We start from the raw sequence: 23058 nt of genomic DNA, 5'->3' as shown, positions 1-23058 counted from the left end.
AAAATTCAGTTACAGAGTTCCTCCTTGTTAAGGTATCTTGCCTAAATGACATGATTCTTCAGTTAGAGATTGTTTCCTTCTTTCATGATTAAATATTTCTTAGTTCAAAGAATTCTTGTCAGAGAAATACGCGAATGAATAAAAAGCATTTATTAAGCTCTTACTAGGTGCTGTGCTCTGTGCCAGACATCAGCAATACAGAGAAAAGCAAGATACTGTACTTTTTCAGGAGGTTACGCCACAGGAAGGTAGGTTCAGCTGCAGGGCCGACGGAAAGGCCCGGTGATCCTTAGGATACAGTAGCAAGAGACCTGGGAATGCATCTTCTTGAAGGTCATTTTTGTTGATAAACCAGATCCATTTCTACTGCTGAACCTTTTGCCTGACATTCGAGGCCCTTTATAGCCTGGCCTTTTCCTACCTTTCTAGACTTACCTCATATCACTGTCTTTTAAGCAGGCTGTACTGTAGACCAACTGAACAGCTCTGTCTCTCGTCAAACCCTCTGTGCTTTCCTGCCTCTTTGCTGTGTCCTCATCTGTCTCAGCTCTCCCCTTTCTCCTCTTTGGCCATTGAATTCATAGTTGCCTTCTTCTACTCTTTACCCTCCTCAGCAGTGGCCTTCCTGCCCCTGGACCTCTCTGAGCGCTTGCCTTGCTGATCTCTCAGGCATAGCCAGCTTGCTATTCTGTGCATTGCACTCATCTGCATTTGTGGCTTATCTTCCCACCAGACAGTAATCTCCACGAGGCAACGTGTCACCTTTTCCAAAAATGTGACATTCTCTCTTTTAGTCCAGGGCTTTTGTACCCTGCTGATGATGCACTGATGCTTGCTGACTTAGAATGAATGAATCAGAAGTAGAGAAGTAGCTTCTTTTTTCATGAGTGGGAGTTGGGGATGGGCAGAAGTCATAGAGATACACACTGGAGCTTGAGGAGGGGCCCCTGAGTTCACCGTAGGAAGAGACTGGCGCCAGAGGGAAAAGACAAACCAAATGACCAGGAGCCAAAGGGCCCAGAACCGAGGTGAAGAGAAGCAAACAGAAGTATGGGAGTGCCGAGTGAGGGCCCCATCCTAGGCCAGCTCCTCCTAAGCATTCTTCTCCATTGGGTGATGGTCTTCCCTTGGGCAGATTCTCTGAGCCAGCAAGTGCCTGACACATGGCAGAGCAATGAATCGACCGGCACGAATGATGTTATTATTCTTGTTGGTAATAATAATTGATACCAGGCTCTTGAATGTTTGTAAAGAGCTTCATGAAACGTCAGCCTTTGTTGTTATGGCATTTGCCAGTTTTGTTGGATATTTGTTATGTGACCGTTATGGGCAGGGCATCATTTGCGGGGCTCCTTTCCTGTCTTCCCCTCCCGCAATGCAGACTGTAATCCCTCGATGACTTGGGCCATTTGGGAGAGTTTCTGTGGCTGAACAATTTGCTCCTCCGAGGCCACTGTGCTATTCAGTCTCCCCAAACGTAGCCAGGCTGGCTCTTCCTCCGCAGATGTGCAGCTCCTCCTTATGTCTGTAGTCAAGGCCTTTGCAGCCTGGTGCTCAGCTGGCAGAGCTTGTGAGAATCCTCACCAGCATGAGGATGACTTTAGTGGAGGGGCAGAGAGACAGAGAGACAGAGAGAGACAGAGACAAGAGAGACAGAGACAGAGCGAGAGCCATGACCCCATGCAATAATTAGTGAACATGGCAAGTGTCCTCATGAGGTCTGGAGTGCTGTGTAAGGCCCCCAGGGGGTAAGTAACTAGCTAGGGGAATCAAGGAAGGCTACATGGAAGAGGTGGCTTTTAAACATTGGGCAGGGCTTGGGATATGGGTGAGAGTAGTCCAGGCATGGGGAATTGTGTGACAAAGAAACAAGAGTTGGGAAACTGAGGGAAGGTGACTACTCTGGTTTGTTTACAATGTCAAATATGTGGAGGGAGTAGTAGAAGATAAGGCCAAAAGCTTGGGAGGCCTTGAATGCCAGGTAAAGTAATATTCTAGGACTACTGAATGTTGGTGTTTTTCCTCTTGAGAACCACTTAATGTGGTATATGAATGGACACACACACACACTTTTAGTATTGCATGTGGTAATACCTTATGTTTATTTATATAGTATCCTTTTTTTCTATAGAGACTTGATTGCTATTCTGTCGAGAAGCACACACTTGGGCTCAGTGAAAGCTAGTGTCTGGCAGGGAGGGAACATTCCCTTCACAGTGGACTTGTTAGAATGACTGTATATTAGAAATAAATGTACATGAAAGATTTGGCAGATACACTGCCTGTCCCCTTTGAACTTTCTCCCACTTCAGGGGGTTGCTAGGTCAGCCCCATGTGGAGTGCCAAAGCCTCCGCCAGCCTGGCTGTGGTGCCAACGGGCCACCAAAGTCCCCTGGAAACAGCCAGCCAACACAGTGTTAAGGCAGCAAGCTGCAGTAACACTTTGGGACAAGCTTATGTTTGCATCTGTCTTGGAGTTCCTCTTTGACCTCTCTGACCCTGAGGGCAAGTGTTAGAGGAGGCCATGAATTTCTCCAATTTCCTCCTGGACTCCTAACCATGAAACGACAGTAGTGTCTGTCATGATTTTCTTTGCGGTATTATCCATTGTTGTGAATGAAAGAGCAGACTTAACGTTGTCGGTTTTCCTCCCATTCTTTTAGAACTCTGGTGGAAGAGGAAGACCCTCACATGAAAGTGTCTCTTGCTAACAGCGACATGGGCATGTCTGCCCACCTGCAGTCATCCAAGGCAGGAACTACACGGTTTTTCACGAGCAATACCCATAGTTCTGTGGTGTTACAGGTAATACAGCCTCTCTTTTTGCCATGTTTCTGTCACTTCTGAAATGCCAAGCTTGAGAAATGTTTGGAATGGGCCACTATATATATCTTTAGTGATGCCTCCAAATCCAAGTTGGGAAAAGACACATTACACAGTAGCTTGAGATTGTGGGAACAACTTTGACCTATGCCAGGAGTGGGGAGCCTGTGGCCTCAAGGCCACATGTGGCCTTCTAGGTCCTCGGGTGCAGCCTTTTGACTGAGTCCAAGTTGTACAGAACAAATCCTTTTGTGAAGGGGATTTGTTCCGTGAAGTTTGGATTCAGTCAAAGGGCCGCACTTGAGGACCTGGAGGGCCACATGTGGCCTCAAGGCTGCAGGTTCCGCACCCCTGGCCTATGCAGTTACTTATGGAGTCTGGGCCCTAGACATGGGGGCCCCAGACCATTTCTTTAGGGCCTCAGCCTGGGAAGTCCGTTCTTGGTGGGATGCATATAGAGGTAGGGAGTACATAATGCATTTTGGAAAGGTTTCCATTGAAATTAGCCAAACAGAAATTTTGTTCCTCACAGGTGTCTGAGTTTAGTCGTCTGAAAAATGATTTTGGTACAGCACCTGTTTCTTTCATGTACCCAACCAATGAGCTATTCCTCCTTTATTCAGAGTAGCTAATTGAAATCTCCCATACTGTGTTTATGTGAAAGTCTATTTTAGCCCATTTTATTTTCCAGTTAAATCAAGTCCTCTAACAGTATGAGAGATCTGACCTTTCCCTTACAATCAAATACTTCTTTGCTCAATGTTTCATAACCATAGCAAGAAGTAGTGGTAGGCAGCAAGGAAGCACACTCTGTAAGCTGGAATTGGGGCTAGGGCGAGTGAGGAGGATTATGCATACCCACTGGATTTCCCTGGTTGGATCTCTTGGGATAACTGGAGCCAAAATCTCCTCCTGGAGCCCTCACCTTGTTCTGAGAGGGTGTAACAAGCTCCTAAATCCAGAGGTGATGAATGAATGGCTTGGGCTGGGCATGAGGGCATAGGGCGTGGAAGCCACCATTGGATTAAGGAGGAAGAATCAATAACAATGAAGGTAAGTGTACTCCACTAATTAATATTTCTTTAAATCTTGTTTTAAGTTGTACGTTCTGTTTAGATCTGTTTATAGTAGCACTGCCTAACATTTATGTTTAGCTATTTTCATAAAATCTACTTTTAAAGACAAGTCATCACTGAGTGGCACAGCTCACTGTTCTCACTCTGTGATGCTCTCAGGAAGTCTATCTCTTTGGCCCCAAGGTCACCCCCAAGATCTGTTTCTTCACCTGATGGCATAGTGTCCTAATTGTTGGCACATGACCTAGGAAGAAATCAGTGCCATTGCAAACCCACATTCATGATCCACTGACTGCAAATCCAGTCAGATCCAGTTGAGTTTTAGTTTCCCCTTAAATGATGCTACCAGGGCCATTGTCCCCATCCTCAGGTTGGCTACCTTATTCTCTCTCCTTCCTTACCTTGGGGATGAACTCCCTGCTGTCCCTTTTTATTCTATCACTTCCAAGGCAAAGACCATTCCCTTCAGTGAGGGAAAAGGGCTTTCTCACTCCATCCACTACAGGAAGTGGTCCTTTCCGTTCTGCCATTCTCCTTTTGCCCCCAGCAGAGTCTCCTTTTGCCTGTCTGTGGTCACCCTCACCAGTCTCTTGCATTCCCAATACTATTTTTACAGCACCACTCTCTGCTCTTCTTTTCACCCTATTACCTGTCCTTCCTTCCATCTCCCATACTTAGTTTTGAACAAATCTCAGTCAGCTAGTGAGTTCCCTTTGTATCAATCTACTTGAGTGTTTTCACACAACGACCGTTTTTCCTCCTCACTGGAATAGTTTCTCTGTGCATTTGAGAATTACATTCTTGAGAGTTTACGAGCTGTCCTGGGCTGACTTCCTCCACCACTCATTTCCTGGTGTCTGACAATGATCAGCCCTTTGCCAGGCTCAATGAACACTGTTTTGATGTGCTAATGGCCCCCAATGAGAACAGGAGCTATCGGTTAAAGCATTTGCTTGGGAACAGAACAGTCCATCAGGCACAATCTTCTAAATTACTGATTGCTGTTACATGCTGGATAGTTGCCAGAGGGCTTTACAAGTCTAAATGACATTGTATTTTCAGCTTATATGGTCTCTCTCAGGATAATGGGTTCCATGTGTTTACTATTTGGTGGGCAAAGAAATACTTTCCATTTATTTGTCCCCAGACTAGGTCATTAGAGCTTGAAAGCCATTGTTATTGGGTCCACTTTTGGTCTATGTCACCAGAGCTGTCTATGTTGAGAAATGTTAACTGTGTCAAGAAATGTTCACGTCTAAAGGAAAGCATCAAAAACTTTTAAATGGCTGGAAAACTTACCTAATGAGGAAAACTTATAGAAATGAAATTAACTTAAGCTGGAGAAAGGAAGACTGAGGAGGGGCTTAAATGAGTATTGTAGAGGGGGCCTGTGACTATGCCTTCCCATAGAGTCTAGAACAGGGGGAAATGGGCCCAGATGGCCAGCCCAGTGGGGCCTAATTAGATGGAAGAGGAATTTTTCAATTATTCACATGATCTAAAAACTAGAACAGGATATAAAGAGAATTTTTGTACTCTCTTCCATGTGTGGAGATAGGACCTGTAGAGGAAGCAGCAAAGAGGGCAGGGGGTAGAGGGCACTAGGAGCCCCTATAGTAGCTCCAGAAGTTGCCAGAGTTGGTGCAGGACCAGTAGGGTGCTGTCACATGGTTGTAGGTGTTAGAGAGCTTGGTAGACTTGGAAGATGTGGGGGAGAGCCTGACTTGGTAGGGGCAGAGCTCTGACCAAAGGTCAGCTGAGTAGCAGTGATCACTAAGAAGTAAGGAGCCTGGGAGTCGCAGAGCTGGAGCAGGTCAGTGAAAGAGGCCAGGGAATGAAGGCCAAGAGAAAGGGAGTAAGCGGGATGTGGTGGATGCTGCTGGGCTTTCAGTTGTATGATCTGTAAATAACAAATGAAAATATGGGAGGGCCCAAGTAAGGCAAAGGGAGAACTGAGAACCCTTGAATGGAGGTAAGCAGCTTGTCCACAAAGGACAAGGATACGCAGCGGGAGAAAGTGAAGTAACTTAGATCCCAGGGAGCAAAGAATTCAATTCTACTTCAGGTCCCTGACAAAATAGAATTTAGTCCCCAAACCAAAAATAAGGGAAGGCAAAATCATACTGGCCTTGGAGAAGAGTTGTGTGATGGGTCTCTAAGCAGCCCAACACTGATTGTCTGTCCACCAGCCAGGAGTTACAGAGCCCCTCCTCTCTCCATCCTGGGGCCTAGCTAGAGAGGGGAGAGGAGACCAGGGAGCAGGCCAGGCCTGAAGCGCCTTACAGTCCAAGAACCTCTCCTCCTTTGAGGAATGGTGGATTTGGCCACAGAAAATGATGAAGAGGAGAACGGTGAATGTGCCAAACTGGCGTGGTGAAGGAACTGGGGGTTATATAGAAAAGGAAACCAGGGCTCTAAGCCCTGTTCTATCACTGTCTAGCTATGTGATCTTGGCAAGTCACTGAACGTATCTGGACCTCGGTTTCTCCATAGATTGCACGAGTTCTAAGATTGCATGGTGAAGTAGAAGGAGTAGTGGACTTGGAGACAGGAGAGACTTGGCTTCAGATTTCACCTCTATGATTCTGGCCAAATTCATTTACCTTTTGGAGCCTTACTTTGTTCATCTGTAAAATGGGAATAACAATACCTGTAATATTTCCCTCACGGGGTTTTGTGAGACTCCATTGGGATAATGCACATAAAGAACTTGGCGAACCATGCTCTAGAAATGCCAGCTACCACCTTAAATGAGGAGGCCAACTGAGGGCTCTGTTTGGTGCAGGGACAGGCCAAGAGCCCAGACAGAAATTGGACAAAAAAAGATTTCCCTGACCCCTACTGGTTCTGCGTTGTGTAGGTCAGGCTTTGTCCAGAGGCCTCATGAGCAACAGCAGTCAGTGGAAAGTGAGAGAGAGCCTTGAGTTGGGGTAGATGGGAGAAGGGAGATGCAGAGGAGGAGAGAGAAGAGGGGATCAGGCTGGGAAGATGAAATACAAATGAGACAGGAGGCATGACAGCTTCCTGCCCCCATCTCTGTGGCTCAGTGTTAGATTGCGTAATATCCAGTCTAAGTGCTGTTTGATGTAGGGGGCAGCATGGGCTGAAGTCAGCAGGGGAGCTGGCCTGGACAAGCAGGCTCTCCATCATGGAGGGAAGGGCTCCGCGGGTGGGGGGTGATCGGAGCAAAGGCCTAGAAGTAAAGAGCACCCTGAGCCTGGTGAGGGGGCCTGCTGTCCCAGAACAGAGAGTGGGTTTGGGGAAGATGGTCTTGGCCCTGATTACCGCTCTTTTGGGTGCTTGAAGGCACTTCCTAACTTGGCTCTTAAGTTCTACTGCCCCCTGCCTCTAGGTCATTCTTCCCCCAGCTGCTTGCTTATATGCAGAGCTGGTCATGGCCACCCTCTCCTCAGAGTCCTTCAAGGACTCCCCATTGCCTTCTACATGAAGTTCACATTCTTTAGCCTGGCATTCAGAGCCTTCCGCAATCTGACACTGCCCTGTTTCTCCAGCCTCAGCTCATGCTGTTCTCCATACTTCACCAGGCTGCCATCCCCTGTCTACTTGGATGCCTTTGCTTCCTAAGCCTAACACGCCCTTCCCACCATGGAATCTTACAACGAGATGGGATCACAGAGAACATACCTGAACAGGAATCCCTGGTAGTGAGAGAGAAGAAACGGGCCACCTCACGAGGCAGCCCATTCATTTGATGGCATTAAAACCAGGGTTCTGAGCAGGGCAGTCTGTAGACTTGAGCAGACGTTGGCCTGAGGGATCTGTGGCACCCAAAGAAGTGAGGCCTCCCACCGTGGAGGCAGCCACTCAGCTCTGTGGCTCCTGGGTACCATGCTCTTCTCTCCCAGGTGCTTGATAAGTGTTGGCTGACATGACTAGTTGACATTGGAAGCCAGTGCAATTGCTCAGTACTAATGAGGAGATCTTGGTGTGTGGGGCAGGGGGAATGCTGTGGCAGAGACAGGAGAACAGCAAATGAGGTGGTGATGGAGCTTCAGAGCTGGGAGAAGGGTAGCTGCTAGTTTCCAAGGAATAAGAATCTTTGGGCGTGCCAAGGGCAGAGGAGCTGCTTGGTAAGCTCAGATCAGGGGCAGCTGTGGAGGAAGTGGACCACAAATCTCTTGGCAAAAAAGCAGGTTAGAAAAAGAGGAGGCCACATACTGACATGAGAGGATTGGGGCAGGGTGGGGGCCTCAAGCCCCGAGTGGGGTGAAGAGACGCCATCTCTGGATGTGAGGATGGGGTCTTGGAAGTTTCTCAAAGGAAAGACAAGGTGAGCTTAAGAGAAATGGCATTTTAAAATGGCAGAAGGGACCAGTGAGTTGAGTCCAGGCCCTTTGGTTGTACTCAGATCTCCAGGCCTTGGCCCTTGGGGTTCCTTCCGGTCATTTTAGCTAAGCCTCTTGGTTTCCCTTCTATCTGCTGGTCCAGGCTCCTCCTTCCCAAGCTCCTGTCTTTAGCCCAAACAGAAAAGTCTAGATCAAGGGTTTTCCAGCTTGGGTTCTAGGTCGAACCCTTTGTCTTCCAGTCAAAGCGGTGCTGGCTTTGTGGTCCCTGCTGTCCCTCATGCTTCTGGTATATCTCTGGTAGAGCCTGCCCTGAGAATCCAGGGCTCCCTTTAGCCCAGGGCTTCTTCACCTTTTTTGTGTCCTGGATCCCTCTGGTAGGCTAGACATGCCTATGGATCTCTGCTCAGAATCACATTTTTAAATGCATTAAATCATATACAATGGATTACAAAAGAAACTAAAGGTTAGTGAGAGGAAAGATGTCATTTTTTCCCCATCCAAGTTCAAGATCCTCTGAAATCTGCCCACAGACCCTTGGGGGTTGGACCCTGGATCTGTGCAGCCCAGATTAAGGGCCCCTGCTCCCATACCTTTGCAGCCAGGGACAGAGGCCTGCTGGGTTAGGCGTGTCTCCATGTCTCCATGTCTCCATGAAGGCCACTCCCTCTTTCTGGCCTCCCCATCCCACACTTTGAATCTCTATAGCATTCCCTTGCTTTCCTAGCTCTTATTTCTGGGCTCTGTCCTCCCATTCCCTCTTCTTTTTCTCCACTTCTTGCCTCTCCTTAGATTTTTTTTTTCCATAGCTGGGCCAAGATTTCCTTCTTCCTCATCCTGGTCTCCATCTTCTCTTTCCTTTTCTACCTTCATAGTACACACCTGCATTTGAAAGCCCCATCCCTTGGCCTTGGCCTGGTGACTGTGCTTTTGACCCTCCATGTATGGACAGCTCCAGCCTGTCTATAACGTTTCCCCTGGATTCCCAGTTCACTTTTTCAGAGATAAGCTCTCCTCCTACTCCCTACCTTGGTTTTGAACCCATGTGCAGTTGGCAGGTGGTTTAATGGAGAAGAAGAGGAAATAAAAAGAATCTTAAAAAGAATCTTTGCAAAGGAAAACGAGTATCCTTGAAGGAATTAGAATAAATGTTTTTGTTGACTAGTGTTTGGAAAAGGAAAAGGTGACAATTTTTCTGAAATTCTAAGTTGAAAAAAAAAAAAGGATGTTGGAAAAAGCTTTTTTCCACCTCTCTCCACTGTTGACTCCTTCTCCCTGGTGATGGGCTGCTGTGAGTGTCAAGGCTTCTGCTTCTGCCAGGCTGCCCTTTCCACTTGAGGTTCCTTAAGAGTAATGTATCAGTATATACAGAAATAGGTCCCTGAATTGTTAGGAAAAATCTTTGTGATATATGCTGTAAACTAGGAACATTTTACTCGTTAAAGAAATTAGTGCTAAGTACAGAGGAAAATTTACAGCCCCTGCAGTCGCTAAGTGATATCTAGCAAAACAATAGCAAAAAGACTTTGTGACTTGGTTTGCTAGAAAATCTGGGATAATGGCCACAGGTGGGTCTGAAGGAAAGAGGTCCTGGTCCATGTCTCCTGGCTCCTAAGCCGCAGGTACTAGAATGGTGAAGGGGTAGGGCAGGTAGGGACAGAGCCACCCTTGGAGGAAGTCCTGTCCTTCCTTACCTGGAGATGCTGGGGAGGGAGCAAAGGGCTTTCTCTGCCTTCTATTGCTCAAAAAGGAATGGGAGTGTGTTTCTCTTGGAGTTGTTAGAGCAGCTAAAAATTGAACAAGAATAGAAACCAGTAGAGATGTGCCCACTTTCCTATATGACTTAATTGGCTCCCTGCCCCCTCACATTCTGCAGCTGGGGGTGTGGAGGTACACGGATTTTAAGTGAGCATCTCGGCCCTCTATTGCCACCCACAACCCTAGTGAGATCCTCACCTTCATTTACAGAGATTGACTTAATTACAGAACAGCTCCCTTCTGTTTGGGCCTTTGTGAGCATTGATTCCATTTGCCAGTAGGTGCCATCCACAATTATGATCTCTTCCTGCCTGAAAAGTTTGCTAGTTAAAGGGTCCTGCTTTTAGAGATTGAATTGTTGGCCTACGTGATCTTTGCTTGTTAGGTGACCTTCACTTGTCTGAATCTCAGTGAAACAGAATTGGATGCAATGATCTGAGGTCCTCGAATTCTGTGCTATGACTGTGTTCTAACTTAAGAATTCTGGGAACAAATTTACTTAAAATGAGGTACACCTTCTCTTACGTCTCTTTCTCCCTTTGCCTGACTTGGGATATAAATATACTTTAGTAAGCTGAAAAAAAATCAGTGGTTTCATTGGTGTGGCTATTATTCTACCCATGGACGAGGACCATACCCTCTTCAGGGCATCCCAGGCCCAGAGCTGATGAAGAGATCTTTTTTTTTTTTTTTGGCAATTGAGGTTAAGTGACTTGCCCAGGGTCACACAGCTAGTAAGTGTCAAGTGTTTGGTCTGAGGCCGGATTTGAACTCAGGTCCTCCTGACTTCAGTGCCGGTGCTCTATCCATTGCGCCACCTAGCTGCCCCTGAAGAGATCTTAGTGGCCATCTAGTCTGAAATCCAGAGAGGGGAAGGGATCTGCTAAAGGTCACACAGCAGCTAGTGAGTGGTAGAGCCAGGATTCAAACCCAGGCCTGGGGCCTCCAAATCTAGCACCATGCCATGTCAGTGATAGGCAGTTCTCGATCACCTGATGGACGGCCTGTGGACAATGAACCCAGATGGGCAGGCAGCCTTTTCAACTTGGACCTACCAGAGATGGCAGTTCACTGGCTCACTGCCATATCACCATGAGGAATCTGAGTAGGACTCTGGGGAGCTCTAGTATAGCTGTAGATTTGTGGGCACATGTATTAGTATACGTGGGCGTGGGCGTATATATACATATGGAAAAAATATGCTTGCGTATATGCGTGTATGTGTGTGTGTGTGTAGACACCCACACACTCACACCCAAATGAGCGATTGCAGTATGGCGTAGTGGATAGAGAGCCAGCCTTAGTCACGTGTCATACCTGTGTGACCATGAGCCAATCCATTTACTTCTCAGTGCCCCAGACAGCTCTCTAAGAGTAAGTTTTACTGAGTAGTTGATCTTTACCAGTGGGAGGAGTTTGCATACTAAGAATTCCCCTGATTAATGAAATTATGGGTTAGACCTTCCCCCCTCACTCCTTCCAAAAAAAAAAAAAAGATGCATACACATGTACATGAATCCATGTCCACATATGTGCAGACTATGTCATTGAGTATTAGAACTGGAAAGGGCTGTAATCTAACCCCCTCATTTTACAGAGCACAAAAGTGAAACTGACACAATATTTTTTTTTTCCCCTAAAAAACAATATAGTCTATTTTTATTACTGTTGATAGTTAGCTTGGGGATCTATTCAGTATCCCTTAATTATTCTGGATTCTGAAATTGCTTTGATTCTCTGGGTCTTTTTTGTAGCCCCAAATGCAACTTTGCCATGATTAAGTAGCCTCTTGGAGTTTGAAGAAGCTTCTCTGCTGTGAGCCTTATCACTCCTCTGCCCATGCAGCTGCAAAGAGAACGGGAGGCTGCCAAGGGTCACCTGCACTCCACTTCTTTCTCAAGAAATGAATGGCTGACGTTGTGATCTTGTTGTAGGGCTTTGACCAGCTCCGTGTCGAAGGATTGCTTTGTGATGTGAGCCTCGTCCCTGGAGATGGAGATGAAGCCTTTCCTGTTCATAGGGCCATGATGGCATCTGCTAGTGATTACTTCAAGGCTATGTTCACAGGTAGAGCGGTCTTTTAATTTTCTGTCTTAATTTGAAGCCTGTGTTTCCCAAATGTGAAGAATTGTCCTTTAGGATAGTGATACTCTGATTCTTTGGGAAGGGAATAAACCAGCAGATAAGGTTGAGAGGGGCCATGGCTTCACTCGGCAACTGGATTGAAGTTGATTTTCCCATTCGTTCCCATATTGGCCTCCAAGCGTTTCTTTTTCAGACAAAAGCCCGTTGGGCTAAGTGGGGGCGATCTTTTGCAAACACTTGCTGTGCCTACCTTTGGTACCTTGGGTGTCCTTTGGCTAATGACTAAAAATACTTGGCCATCAACGTTTCTACCTATAAGACTTTTCCTTGATTTTATTGTATATTATTGATAGAAGTGAGTTCTGCCTATAACCACTTCTCTTTATCCCAATGTCTTTTTCTCTAGGTGGCATGAAAGAACAGGATTTAATGTGCATTAAGCTCCATGGAGTGAATAAAGTTGGGCTGAAGAAAATCATTGATTTCATTTACACTGCAAAACTCTCTCTCGACATGGACAACCTTCAAGACACACTCGAAGCTGCGAGCTTTCTCCAGATTCTGCCCGTGCTGGACTTCTGTAAGGTGTTTCTGATATCAGGGGTAAGACCCTTTTGGCTTCTTGTCACAGCTGCTGTTGACACACTCTCCTCCAGTTCCAGACTCTCCATCATTGGGCTTCTGAGCAGCCCAGCATCCCATGCTGCTTGGCAGGCAGGCAGGTTCACACCTTCTCTCTTTCAGGGGGTCCTCAGGATGACAGATTCTCTGAGAGCAAAGCAGGCCCAGGAAAACTGAGTCATTAACTCAGAAGTTCCATGGATGGACTCAGAGGTCATAAAGAGCCTTGGAGAGATGTGCAGCCCTGAATGAATGAATGAATGAATGAATGAATGAATGAATGAATGAATGAATGAAAGTGAATTAGGCCCTTCTTCACTGGGCACTGAGCCTGCTCTCCTGGGGCTCACTTAGCGCCTGCACATGCTTGCGCTTTCACAAAAGGCTGACATGTAAACGAAGTACTGGAAAGGAGCCATTGGATTTCTGAGGGCTCGACTTGAAACAGTTTTCCTGAAATCTGGGTGGCTTTTCTTCCTGCACCCCTAGACTCAGGGGCAGCTGGTGCCCTCGCTTATGGCAGCAGGGGAACACAACATCCATTCAAGGGGCCAGCGCTTAGGCAGATGCTGGTGGGGGGAGTGTAGGGTGCAGCTAGGAGCAACATGCCGAGGCCCCAAACAGGGAGCAGCCTTAGCAGGGCTGGTGACTATCTCTGTTGTTGCCGCTGCCGCCGCCTGACACCGTAGCTTTCTAGTATGTTCCCTTCAGTCTTGATTTGGAAAGACTAAAACCATGGATTGTACAACGTTTTCTCCAGAAGGATTTCCAGAACATGTCATTATATGTGACTCCAGGGGAGATGAGCCATCTTGTTTCTCTCCACTACTTCTAATCGATCACATGGAAGAATTTCTTTTCCTCTAGATGTTTGTAGCCCATTCTTGAGTCTAATCTTGGAAAAACATGGTTTGGTGATGCTTTTCCAAAGAGATTCCCTTTTATAACATCAAATCTTTAAATTGCATTCAGTTTCAGTTACTTCACAACAATTTGCCATTAATTATTTTATCATAATTTTCATTTCTTCAAGTCATTCAAGAAATAATCATCCAAAATGTATTGCAGGATAGCTTTTAAAAAATGAAAGACATTAGTTTACCTTTTCACGTCTCCATGCATATCTTTCACTTGTAAAATGTTGCAATACAGGGATTTGATTTTTGACTTTCTTGCTTTGAGTGATTTCCTAAGTGAACGATCTCTCCACTGTATCACACGTTTGGCTCAAGGAGAGAAAAGGCTTGGCTTATTTCCCACTCGACTTTGTATTGCCCTTACAGCATTGGCTGCTGAATGACTACTTTTTATTTCGTAAATTGTGACACGTTACTGTCATAATTTAATTGTGGCTACGAAATGACTATTTTTTATTTCTTAAATAGTGATGGGTGTTTTTTTTCCAAGGAACTGAACACACTGTCATGGTTTGCTTCTGGTTTTCTGTTTCTATCATTAAATGATACCTTGAGTCCAGAGAGAGCCAAATCTTGTTGACTGTGCCATTTTAATTTCTTAAATACACTTATTATTTGAAATGGACCGGCACTTAACATTGGTTTTACAGGATTATAACGGGGCATCATACTTTGGAGGCAATGTGCAATGTTGAATATACTTTGCTGTTTGCCCTTGTTAATTAATTTTCTGATTTCAGTAGTTAATTTTTTTATTAATTTAATTTTTATTTTTTTATGAAACTACATGAGGGTGAATCAGATGTTGATTGTTTCAAGGCCTATCTCATAAACAGAGGCCAGCTTGGAAAAAAACAAACAAACAAAAAAAACAAGTCACGGAATCTCAGAGTTGGAAGATCTCTCAATGGCCATCTAGTCCCACCTGTACCAAGAATCTCTTTTATATCCTCTCCTGAATATGATCAGCCAGCCTTCCCTTGAAGACCTGCAGTAATGGGGAGTTCCCAGCCTCTTGAGGGAGGAAGCTGTCGAATACCCATTTCATCTTACTTTGGGACAGGAAGGTTCTCCTGGCAGCCAGCCTACATTGACTTCTTTACAACCCCGCCTCCCCCCTCCAATACTCTGCTCCTAGTCCTTCCTTCTGGGGCTTTCCCTCTTCCGGGAGATAGCCCTGGTGGTGATACTTAAAACAGCCTGCTTTACCCCTTTCCTTTCTCCAGATTAACTATTTCCAGAATAATTTGTTCAAAGCTGGAATTATGACTAGTCATTAAAATGATATTTTAACATGTTACCTTTTATGCTTCTCCAGATAGAAGTAACTATATTTAAATGAATTTGGTAACTAAATACCGAGTTAGTCTTTTTTTTTTTTTTCTGTTGATAGACAAAGCACTTTGGTAATGGTTGATCGATTTCTGTAGACTACTGTGTTGGCACATAACTTAGCTGAAATGTGAATTAGAACCACATCGTTTCACCTCTTTGTCTTTGTCTTTTGCCTTTGTCTTCTGAACCATTCAAACACTGACTTGAAGATTCGGCTTCAGCCTTGCCATCTCTTGTAGGCTTTGTAATCAGCGTCTAGCTTCCCGTTCTTGCCTGGACGCCTGTGACACCTCTCAGTGTTGTGGAGGGGGTTAGTCTTTCATCTCTGTGTATCCCCGGCCTTGGGAACATTCTCCTGCTTTCTCGTTAGGTTCTCTTTACACGTGCACTTTTGCATAAAGACTCTCATGTACTCAACAAACCTCTGAGGAGAGGGAATCGTGGAATTTAAATCTAGAAGAGAGCACAGAGGTCATCTTGGGGATGGGGACTCTTCTGTTTCTACAGAAAGCCGATTCCACAAGCCTCCCTCCTTTCCTTGTGCACAGGTAGTAGCATTATGACCCTTACGATGGACATCTTTCCCCAGGAGACCAAAATCACATTTGTGGAACTATCTCCTTGCACTTCTTTCTCTCTTGCCCATCTTTTGCTTTGTCTTTCTTCTAAGCATTTTCTCTCTTCTTTCAAAGGGCCATCTCAGTTTTAAATCTGCTTGTTTCTCTTCCTCTTCTCAGCTACCAAATGCATCCTCAAACTTGTCCCTTTGATGGCTTTCCTTGTTGATAAGAACTACAGGCTTCAAGTTGCTGGTGATACGTTTCAAAGGAAGATTAATAATAATAATAATAATAATAATAATATTTTTTCAAATCAAAGATCCAGTGAAAACTCCAATCTTAAGTCATCACATTCAGGATTAAGGCCTTTTCTTAAGCTGCTAATCTCTAGGAACCTGAAAGTATGCAAGAGCCCAGGCTTCACTTTAGGCTAGTATTTACCACGTGCCACCCTCAAAATACCTACCTCTTGGCCTGTTGGCATGTGGCTGTGGGCTGTAGTGCAAAGCTTTGGGTAGTAGAGCAGCATTAGTTTATTTATAATGAAAAATGAAATTAAAGCGCGGGGAGATAACAGACACCTCCCCACCCCCCACCCCACCAGTAGCAGTAGAGTATGCATGCCACGTAGGGCTCTGCTAGCTGATTCCTGCTGCTCCATGCTTTCGGAGAGGAACTACAGCAAAGATAGTGTTGAGTATCAAAGAACCCACAAAGCACCTAACAAATGCTCTTTTTCATTCTTTCAAAACATTTATATTTGCATTTGGATTATATTTTTATACTTTCAAAGGAATACAATCTGTTAGCTTACATCATCCCTTCAGATGAAATAATGGAAACAATCCTGAAATCCCCCCTTTGGGAAGAACCTAAAAGGTTCTTCAGTCAAATCTGTGCCCGAAACATGAATCTGCTCCCTGATGTCACCACCCAGTGGTGACCCAGTCTTTGAAGGTCTTCAAGTGGTAATTTACTCTCTCCCTCCCTTGGGAGCCTGTTCCATTTTCAGATAACTCCAACTGTTAGGAAGTTTTTTCTTGCCTTGAGCCCAAAGGTGCCCCTGTACCTGCTGATGCTCGTTCTGCCATTTGAGGTCGACCAGAGTAAATCTAATCCTTTTCCATATGACAGTCCTTTAATTAGAAGTCCCTTGGGGACCAGAAACAATTTTTCTTTTTATTTCTTTTTGTACCCCCAGCCATAGCACAAGGGCCTGCATAGCTTAAGCTCTCCAAGATGTCTGGCATTGAATTGGAATAATTAAAAACTGGGCTCCTGTCCTTTTCCTGCCCTGTTCCCCTTCTCTTCTATAGTCAAAATGCTCCTCCCCCCCAGTTCCTTCAACCTACCTTTATGTGGAATGGTTTCAAGTGTCCTCACCAGCCTGGTCACTGTCCTTTAGATGTGTTGGAACTTGTTGATGTCCTTCCTAAAATGAAGTATCCAGAACGGGCCACTGTATTCTAGCTGGGGTCCAACCAGGGCAGGAGACAGAAGAACCTCGAGGAATTAGAAATATCCATTTAGTTGTTTGGAAATGAGCTCGTTATTTCTCGTAGACAGTCATTAAGTCTGGTCCTGCTTCTTTGCCTCCATTGTCGCATCTCTATTTTCAAGTTGGACCAGAGTCTCATGTCTAGAGGGAATTAGTGTTCTCTATCTTTCCATTATCTAAACTCGCCTTTTTTCCTAGGTACATAAAAATTAATTTTTCTTTATTAAAATAGTTTTTAACACTAGCTTTGGTTTTTACTTCACCTTCATACGTTACTTTCATGTAGCAATCTGTCTTTTTATTCAGAGAGCCATTCCTTATAATGACAATTAAAGCAGTCCAGCAAAAGTGAGTAACACATCAGCTGAGTATACCATATACAGTTCTACCATTTTAATGTTCTTCCATGTGGTTCAGTATCTAGAACAGGTCAGCTACTGCCGTGGCTTGTTCTCAACTCCATCCCCCTATCCATCTTCCTCATCACCCCATCCCCCTCTCCCTGGTTAGCCTGCTGCTTTTCTGTTATCTTGGTTTTACTTTAGTCTCCCTGCACCAACACAAATCCTGTAGCTGCAGCGTTCTGTATTGAAGAGAACTAGATTTAGGAACTCTTCTTTCTATCTCATGTTACCTGGGTGATAGTTTCAAGTGAATAACTACCAATAATTAACTGTTGCATATTAATAATATGGGGCTTTTATTTTTAGTTGTCCCTTCTTTGCATCTCTGGATCTCTTTATTGCTCGAAGGAGCAGGAATAAATGCTCATTGTCCTCCCACAGCACTCTTGCCCGTTATATATGAGCTCTGGAAAGGCTCAGTCCTTTGCACCAGGAAGGGAGCATTCTGGGAGACTGCACATTACAGCAGCTGTCTTTGTGAACTGGCTGCCTTGTCATGGGCCTTTCCAGGCCCCTATATTTAGGAACATGAGAATCCTGACATGTAGAAGTACTTTTCGAAGCACCTTTAATTATTATGTAGTTTCTTTTATTCTCTTTTTTGTACCTTTATTTTAATCAGAGGAAGTTGAAAATGGAAGAGAAGAAGTTAAGTTGCTAGGATCTCACTTTTTATTCCTATTTCTAAATTGTATAGCATCAGTCTCATCTTGGGTTCTGATTTATTTCCCATCCCGATGTACCATGTGTATGTATGTATGTGCATGCATGTGCACATGTGTGCATTTGTTGAGTGGGGATCTTATGCTCTGAGTACACAACATGGAAGGGAGCCCTGGCCTGGAGAATCTCTGCAATAGGATACTGTGCCCCCAGCCAAGGTTCTGCCATGCCTCCCTCTGCCGCTTACCAAGGCTAGTGCCAAGCCATGTCTTGGGGGGCTTCCTGTAACTAAAATCATAACAAATCAGAAAATAATGGGTCATTAATGGAACAGGCCTAAACACCCATTTTCAAGGTCAGTCTAGCAAACTAGACTGTCATGCAGTGTACTGTGGGGCTAGGTTCGTGCTGGAGGACTGACTATACCTTGGGAATTCCCTTCCTCTTGGGCATCTCCTGGCCATGGGGCGCTTCTTGTTGCATGGGCAGCATTACCAAGAAGGAGGGCAGAAGTCTGACGCTAAGTAAAGAAAAATGCTCAACAGGGTGCTGCCTAGAATTAAACTCCGTTTTTGCATAAACATTCTTTGAAAATTGTATATGGTGACTTTCTTTTTGCGGAAATAGTGCTTTTGTGCCCCGTGGAGGGCCTCAGTTGGTATGATATCCATTACTATCAGCCCCCTTTGCACTTTTTAACAAAAGGAAAATCACGACTGTCCACCATGCTGTCTTAGTCACCTGCTAATCTCTTATGATATTTGCATCCAAGATTTGTATGACATTATGAAGACACACAATATCAGAGTAAAGAGGGCCCTGACTCAATTACTCATGGCTTAGTTTTTAATAGGCATATTTGTATGCTGGCCTTGTTCGCTGAGTTTATCCCCAGCATGACATTTGCTGATGCATTTCATTTCTTCAAGTAGAGATTTAGTATGCAAATGACTGGGGAAGAGGAGAAGGGGAGGAGAACAAGAAATGAGGGAGTAGTGAGCCAGGCCTGCTCACAGAAACTCTAAAGTTGAATTCTTTGTTGGACTATATTTCTACTTTTGAAAGATCCATTCCTGAGGGCAGTGAAATAGAGGCCCATTTTGTTGGCACACTCAGAGTATCTACAAAGCTTCCATTTCTTCTGTCACCAACTATGGGGAATACTCTCTCCCTGTCCCTCTCCCTCCCCCTCCTCCCCTCTCTCTCCAGAGCTAGATCAAATCCAGTTACTCTGAATTCAGGGGACTTGGCAAATTCTCTTGTATTAGAAATTTGGGGCCGACACTGGATTGTTTTTTGTTTTTTTTTTTGAGGAGGGTTATGGCTTGGGCTTTGGTGTGCCTGATTTTCTCTATGGGAACTAAGCTAAACATCTAGGGCTTTGGAATATATATTTTTGGTATTTATTTGGTATTTGTATTTACTGAGGATTCTGAGCAAAGTAACAAAGCTCCCTTGGAAGGGTCTTGCACAGGAGGAGCTGGGAAGCAGTTGAATTTGCTCTCTCTGCCCCCTGCCCGGCTTCTTACCATCTCCTCCATTCAGAGCTCAGCAAGAGCCAGCCTCTGCAGAGTTTCCCTCCCTGCCACCAGCTGAAGTAAAGAAGAGTGAGAACTTGGCTTTCGCACAACTAAGCTGAGATGCAGAAAACCAGCAAAGAGAGAGAAAATAGAGAAGCATCAGGGGGAAGGCCTGGGTTCAGGTATAGTTATGTGACCCTGGGCAAATCGATGGGCCTCTGAGTGTCTGAGGCAACGCTTGTCTCTATGTTGCAGAGGAACTGATGATCTGAATTGGTGGAGGAAGTTTCCATGCTGCAAGTTCCTTCCCTCAGTGAAATCCCAGGCTAGCCTACACTTTGTGTTCTCTCTGAATCCCAGAATGTCGGAGTTGGAATTGACCTCAAGGCTATCTTTGTCTGACCAAACACCTCTCGGCACTATCCCCTTGAGTTGGTCTTCCAGCCACTACCAGTGACTGGAAAACTGACTCTGTCCCTCAGTGGCCCATTGCCATTGGCTAGAAGAATTGTTTGTAGATAAAGCAAAATGAAGTCAGCTGTAGTAAGATTGCCCATGTGCTAATGGAAGCAGACGGTGGCTTGGATAATTACAAACAACAGCTTGTACCCTGTTTTCCTTTACTAGTGTAGATGAAGGAGAAGGTGTTGGACAAAGCTGTGGATCCTAGCAGCCTAATCGGGGAAATGGGATGTGGGCAACCAGGTACAAACAAGATACAGGCAGGATAAAGCAGAGGTAGTCTCCGGGGGAGGCCCTAAGATTGAAGAGGACCAGGAAAGGCTTCTTACACAAGGTAGGATTCCAGCTCAGACATGAAGGAAGCCAGGAGACAGACATGAGGAGGAAGAGCATTCCAGCCACGAGGAACAGCCAGCAAAAATGCCCAGTCAGGAGATGGTGTGTCATGTGGGAGGAAATAGCAGAGAGCCCAGCGTCACTGGATTGCATAGCTCTTGGAGGGGCGGGGGTGTCAAGTTTGAGAAGACTGGAAAGACAGGAAGGGGCCAGGCTTTGTAGGAAGGGCTGCAAAGGCCAAACAAAGGGTTTTATGTTTCATCCTGGAGGTGATCAGGAGCCGCAGGAGTTTTGAGTAGGAGGATGGCATGGTTAGACTTGCACTTACTTAGGAAGATCCATTTGACAGCTGATCAGAGGATGAACTGGAGTGGGGAGGAGGTTGGGGCAGGGAGTCCAACTAGAAAGCATGGACCCTGGGTAGTGAGAGTTCTGAAGAAAGATCGGGGCACACATAAGAGATCTCAGCATGGGAGAAACAGTAGAACTTGGTAACTGATTGGCTATGGGAGATGAGAGAGGGTGAAGCTTCAGTTGAAGATGACCCTAGTGTTTGGAGCTTAGGTGACTGGACAGATGGCGCTGTCCTTCAGCACCAGAGGGAGGGGGGGAGGTTTGGGGAGAAAGAGAATGAGCTTGGTTTGACATGTCCATTAGGCAGTTGGAGATGAAGGACTGGAGGTCAGGAGATCAGGTGTCCAGTATTTTGGTGAAAAAAAAAAGTAGCACTCAAGTTTGACGTATTTGACTTTAAATTAGCTGAGGAGCAAAGGAAGCTGAGAAGAAATGTGTTATTTTATAGCCCCTGATGGTTGGCTGGGCAGTGTGCTTAGATCAGACTCTGATTTTCAGATCCTGCCATATACCTGACCAGGGGCTGATGACTGATGTGTACTTGGCTACTTCTAGAAGGAATTTGGGGGAGCAGTGCACTGAAAGAAGGAAGGAGGGAGCAAGTGAGGGAGAGAGGGAAGAGCATGCATGCATGTCCAGAGTGGCATGCCTTCATCCTCACTTCCAGAGCCTTTCATTTTGTCCTCAAGGTTGAAATCCTAATTAAAAAAATTGCTTGCTGTCATGTATATGTGGCACGTGGCCAAAAGCTCACACCACTTATGAACAATCCATTTCTGTGTTTCAGTTAAAAAAATGATTGTACACTGAGCTTAGCAAAACCATAATCAGCTAAATGTACCAAATGAGAAGTCAAAATCTTACTTACAACCTTTTGAATTTAATAAGGTTGAACCAGTAGGCAGGACTAAGAGGATGGTATTCTCACTGTACTTTGCCTTATCAGCCCACACGTGGAGTCTCATGTTCACTTCTAGATACCACATTTTTAGAAGGACATCAGTCATCTGAGAGAATAACCAGGAGAGTCAAGGGCCTTGAATGTGGGCTGTATGAGCATTTGGAAGTGGAAATGTTTAACCCAGAGAAGAAAAGAAGGGACAAAACATATGCTGGCTGTGTCCACGTATTTAAAGGACTGTCATGTGGCAAGAGGCAGCAGATTTGATCTGCTTGGCCCCAGTGGGCTGAGCCAGGAGCAATGAGGGGCAGTTGCAGAGAGGTCAGTTTAGGCTGATCAGGAAAAACTTGCCAAAGTTAGAGTCCTTGGAGTGGAAAGGGCTGCCTGAGGAGGAGGTGGTGGTGGGCTCCATCTCTCTCTGCAAGCCTTCAAGCAAAGGCCCCATGATTATTTGTTGGGTGGGGACTTTTGTTCTTAAGTTTTCTTGTTACCATTTGATTTTTATACTGCCTTCAATTCCTGACCCCCCGCCAAGAATTCAAAATAATTGAATCCTCCAACATAACAAAAGAAAAACAATTAAGCAAAACTCAGCTGTGTCTAACATGATTTGCCTCATTCCATAGCTGTTGCCCCTACTTGCCTTCCCCAAAGGGGGAGTCACACAGGTTTCCTCTACTGTTATCCATGCCCAGGTCTGAGGAGGCTGTTCAGCTGAGCGTTTTCATGAAGGTTGAAGGTTGTAGTCGGCATTGAGTACAAACTTTTTGCTCTGTTCCTCTTCCCATTTGATTGCACATGTCTCGGGATTTCAGCGACAATGTCAGAGGGGAGGTTTTTGTTCAGGTAGGGGTCAGACTAGATGGCTTAGGAGGTCCCTTCCGATTCTGAGGTACAGGATGTCCTGGGAAGTGCATCAACATGCAGACTTGGGTTGATTTTGGTGGGAGTTTCCCCTCTAAAAATATTGAACTATTAAATAATTTGTTTACTTTTAGTTTTCAACATTTACTTCCAAAAGATTTTGAGTTTTAAATTTTCTCCCCCTCCTTCTCCTTCCCCCTTCCTGAGATGGTGTGCAATCCGATATAAGCTGTACTTACACATTCATATTAAGCATAGTTTCACATTAGTCATGATGTATAGAAGAATTAGAACCAATAGGAAGAACCACGAGAAAGAAGAAATAAAACAAAACAACAAAAGAAAAGGAGAGCAAATAGTGTGCTTCCATCTGCATTCAGACTCCATACCTCTTTTTCTGGGTGTGGATAGCATTTTCCATCATGAGTCTGTTGGAGGTTTCTTGGATCCTTGTATTGCTAAGAAGGGTTAATTCTATCAAAGTCAGTCATCGCACAATGTCGCTGTTACTATGTACAATGTTCTCCTGGTTCTGCTCACTTCACTCAGCATCAGTTCATACAAATCTTTCCAGGTT

At 45.1% G+C, this 23058-nt stretch overlaps 1 protein-coding gene across 2 annotated transcripts in view; it reads left to right on the top strand.

Moving 5' to 3' along the window:
* Positions 1-23058, top strand: part of KLHL13 (kelch like family member 13) — a 129657-nt gene that overhangs the window by 89733 nt on the left and 16866 nt on the right. For both annotated transcript variants that reach the window (XM_027837283.1, XM_027837276.1), the window contains 3 exons: positions 2664-2805; positions 11896-12028; positions 12453-12649. In XM_027837283.1, the coding sequence (XP_027693084.1) occupies positions 2664-2805; positions 11896-12028; positions 12453-12649 (472 nt within the window). The remainder of the gene's footprint in view (positions 1-2663; positions 2806-11895; positions 12029-12452; positions 12650-23058) is intronic.

Source organism: Vombatus ursinus, unplaced genomic scaffold (assembly GCF_900497805.2).
Source record: "Vombatus ursinus unplaced genomic scaffold, bare-nosed wombat genome assembly UNPS02004533.1, whole genome shotgun sequence".
Classification (NCBI taxonomy): Eukaryota; Metazoa; Chordata; class Mammalia; order Diprotodontia; family Vombatidae; genus Vombatus; species Vombatus ursinus.
Note: the sequence above shows the minus strand (reverse complement) of the source record. Positions and strands in the feature narration are given on the sequence as shown.